General features: G+C 57.3%; 2 protein-coding genes across 2 annotated transcripts; both read left to right on the forward strand.

Annotated features, from left to right (window-relative positions):
- Nucleotides 1-209: 209 nt before the first annotated feature.
- On the forward strand, nt 210-1,163 carry P884DRAFT_333151 (uncharacterized protein). The gene has a single exon (XM_069445837.1). It carries the CDS (start codon nt 218-220, stop codon nt 791-793), a length of 576 nt encoding a protein of 191 aa, XP_069293127.1. The 5' UTR covers nt 210-217; the 3' UTR covers nt 794-1,163.
- Nucleotides 1,127-1,617, forward strand: P884DRAFT_265609 (uncharacterized protein). The gene has a single exon (XM_069441956.1). It carries the CDS (start codon nt 1,262-1,264, stop codon nt 1,571-1,573), a length of 312 nt encoding a protein of 103 aa, XP_069293128.1. The 5' UTR covers nt 1,127-1,261; the 3' UTR covers nt 1,574-1,617.
- The last annotated feature ends 2,023 nt before the right edge of the window (nt 1,618-3,640 follow it).

The following is a 3,640-nucleotide window of genomic DNA, read 5'->3' on the forward strand; positions in this document are numbered from 1 at the left end:
CTCCATTTGTTGTGCCGATTGGCCATTCAGGTAACCCTTGATGCGCATTTTGTGCCGCCCGGCACACCTGCCTCTGTCTGACCACCTTTTGTAGCTTTTTTTTTCTCAAGATCTCCAGTTGTTGTGCCGATTGGCCACTCAGGTAGGTTATCATTGGCTTCAGGTAAGGTCAAGTTTGGAGCCTCGGATCTTAACCTTTTAGTAAGTCACAGTCACCATGCCTCCGCGCGCTCGTAAGAACACGCGGCAGAAGGTCTTCAAGTCTGCAGAACGGGTCACCGAGAGCGACGATGCCTCGGCGCCGGCGTCTCCTGTTCAGCAGCCCACGGAGCCTACGGCTCCGGCTCCAACCGCCACTCTGACCGCCTCAAGCGAGGCGGCCACGCCACGGCCCTCTGCTCGCAAGGCCGCCAGTAAGCCGGCACCAAAGAGAAAGGAGCCGGCACGTAAGAACACTCAGAAGTCCGGCAAGCCTGCCGGCAAGCAGAGTTCACAATCCGGGGTTATCCCCTTTTCGGGGCAGCCCGCCTCCAGCCCCACCACCCGAGTCTCGTCTACACTTGGGTCGGCCATCAGTGACTCCCCCACCGGTCCACGGCGCCAGTTTTTCGACCCTGAGAAGGAGAATTGGTCGGCACTTGAGACTTGGAAACCCATCCTATTCCCGTACGAGCCACGTAAGGCACATGCGCAGTGTCAATTCCCCAAGCTCAAGCTCTCCTCGCACTACAACTATATGAACCTCAAGAATGTCAAGGGCTTCCAACCACTGCAATGGTGGGATACGGACTAGGCATTTGTGTCCCACCCTCTGGAACTCGACATGACAGAGGATCAGCAAGTCGAGGCCGAAGACTTCAAGGCCAATCAGAGGACCCATTCTCTCAAGGGACAGACACTCAGGTACGGCTTCAACCGTGCCAACAACACCAAGGTCACTGCGGTTTTGGGTTTCAAGGACATCAAGACCTGCCTTACCTGGGTAGATACGCAGCGTAAGTACTACTTTCCTCTTATGGTTGAGCCAGTGCCTGTGTGCCGGCCGGCACTCCTGTTCGGGTCTTTGTAGTGGCTGTTGGCTAGTGTGGAGGGATCAAGTCTTCCGGGCTGAGATTGGCGTGCCGGCCGGCACAGTTGGCTTGCCTGGCGCATTGGTTGTTTTGTGCCGGCCGGCACAGTTGGCTTGCCTGGCGCATTGGTTTTGTGCCGGCCGGCATACATCATTACCCCTGGGCGCGCCCTGTTCTTTTTACCATTTGCTATGTTGGGTCCTTTTGATATGCCGGCCGGCACGGGTAGCTTGTTCTGGGTGTCGTTTTTTTGTGCCGGCCGGCATATAGCATTACCCCTAGGCGCGCCTTGCTCTTTACCAGTCGATATCGGTCATTTTGACGTGCCGGCCGGCACAGGTAGCTTGCTTTGGGTGTTATTTTTTCGTGCCGGCCGGCATATCTCCTTTGCCCTGAGCGCTTGTTCTGTCGGGCTGGCCGGCACAGTTGGCCTTGGTTGTTTTATGCCGGCCGGCACACCTCCTCTGCCCGGGGCGATATACATATGGCTAACTGCTCTGTAGTCGCTGATCTTGTCGGGCTGCTTTTCGCCAACATCAAGAAGGGTCAGCACGGTTCGTTCGCGCCCTGGGCATCGGTTCCCGCCGCCATTGCTCGTTTGAATCGCGCAGCCACTGTGATCTTCAACCGACTGGCGTCGCCCGAATTCGCTCAGCCGGAGGCCGTCGTCATCTATAATGGTGACATTGGGTTGAAGCCCCCTGGTGCGGTCAACGTCCTTCACAGCATGCTCGTTGCCGTCCTCAATATCCTCAAGTTCTCCCGCGTCTCATCTAGTCCGTCATCGGCACTGCGTTTCACTCAGCGTTTGGACAAGAAGGCGGCGCCCTACTATTTCGGCTTCCACGCCGATGACTGGTTTAGGGCCGTATATGCCATGTATTTCTTTGGAGAGCGCCGCCGCAAGGTCATCGACATCCCTTCGGGGAATTTCCGTGCCACTCGCCCTTTTACCATTTATAAGGGCACCACCACCGACAGCGAGAAGATGGTCAACAAGTCGCTGGAAGAGCTTTCCGAGGAGGCCGAAGTGCAAAAGCTCGCCTTTTGGTTGAAGCGGGCTCGCGCACAGATGCCCACATTGCCGGCGGTCGTCGATAACACCCGCCTCGATCGGTTGCTGCGTCGGGGCGATCCAAAGTACGAGTACATGGCGTCGCTCAAGATTGGCACCTCCCTCAGCACTATGCGTAAGGACATGATTCGCTCCAAGCGCGCCAAGGCTGCCGCTCTCAACGAACGGTACGCCGAACTCCTGCCCCTGTCTATCGACGGGGCCCATCAGCTCCTCGAGTTGCTAGGCAGTCGTTTCCCCAAGGCAAAGCATCACAGCGTCTCTTCGGAAATGACCAACGCCTTTTATCTGGCCCTTGGGAGCAAGAGGACGGCCGACTATCTCCACAACCAGGAGAGCCTGATTCCCGCCTTCGCGGAGATCGAGCGTCGCCACGACAATGTGGCGGACTCGTACAAGGAGGTCATTGAGCTGCTCGCTCGCGCCTCCGTCACTAGCGACCTCATCGACACCCTGCCCCTCGAACCCATTGACTGGCCTCGTGCCATCAGGCTCCTCGGCGGCAACTTCGATGAGCTTAAGAACACGCAGGGCTTCGACTGGAAGCGTGTTCCCCTCCCCGGTGTCGGCTCAAAGGTCCGGTTCGCCCCCCACCAGATCGTCTCCGCCATGCAGCTCCATCGGAAGATCCATAGCCCTATCCATGGTGCCATCCTGGCCAACGACGTGGGCACGGGTAAGACACTGACAGTAGTGCTCACCATCCTGATGCATTACCATCGCTGTCTTGAACTGAAGAATAAAGGCAAGCCCTTCATGGCCGGGCCTGTTATCTGGCAGACGCAGGCCAACCTGGTCGCCCAGACTTTCCGCGAGTTCCTCAACGCTTTCCCGGGTTTGTTTAACCTCTACGTCTACTACGGCGATGGCGCCTGTGACGATCCCGACATGGCCAGCGCCACCATCACTGACAAGCGCCTGGTCGAACTTGGTCGCTACTGGGCCAACAACGATGATGATCCCAAGGTATGTTGATCTTTTTTGTTATATCATGGCGTTGGGGCTGGAGGTTCTGTGCCGGCCGGCATACATCGGTGGCCCTGGGCAGGTTTATTGTTGCGCCGGCCGGCACACCTGTTTTGGCCTGGGCGCAGTTGGCTTTGTGCCGGCCGGCACACATCGGTGGCCCTAGGCAGGTTTATTGTTGCGCCGGCCGGCATACCTGTTTTGGCCTGGGCGCGGTCAGTTTTGTGCCGGCCGGCACATCCTGCTTGGTCTGTCTATAGTATAACCCTTTACTCTGCTAACCAACTGCCAGATCTGCCTAGATATCGTCTTCACGAGCTACACCACCCTCTTCTCGCGCAATGTGACGGTTTCCAAAGTCGAGGTCCCTGCGAACAGCATTGCGTATACTCGTCCTGAGTTGCTGGATCGGCTGTACCATGAAAAGTTGGTCACGGACAAGATCGACAAGGAGGGTATACCGTTGCATCTCCGACTCACGAGCAGCCGTGGTGGTGCGGGCCTGAATTCTTCCTATGAGCGTGCAAAG

Source organism: Thermothelomyces heterothallicus (genome assembly GCF_042370625.1).
Source record: "Thermothelomyces heterothallicus CBS 202.75 unplaced genomic scaffold P884_scaffold_65, whole genome shotgun sequence".
Lineage (NCBI taxonomy): Eukaryota > Fungi > Ascomycota > Sordariomycetes > Sordariales > Chaetomiaceae > Thermothelomyces > Thermothelomyces heterothallicus.

What these genes read in the sequence shown, in the direction of transcription:
- P884DRAFT_265609 (XM_069441956.1), top strand. Translation starts at nt 1,262, where the DNA reads ATGTTGGGTCCTTTTGATATGCCGGCCGGCACGGGTAGCTTGTTCTGG.
- P884DRAFT_333151 (XM_069445837.1), top strand. Translation starts at nt 218, where the DNA reads ATGCCTCCGCGCGCTCGTAAGAACACGCGGCAGAAGGTCTTCAAGTCT.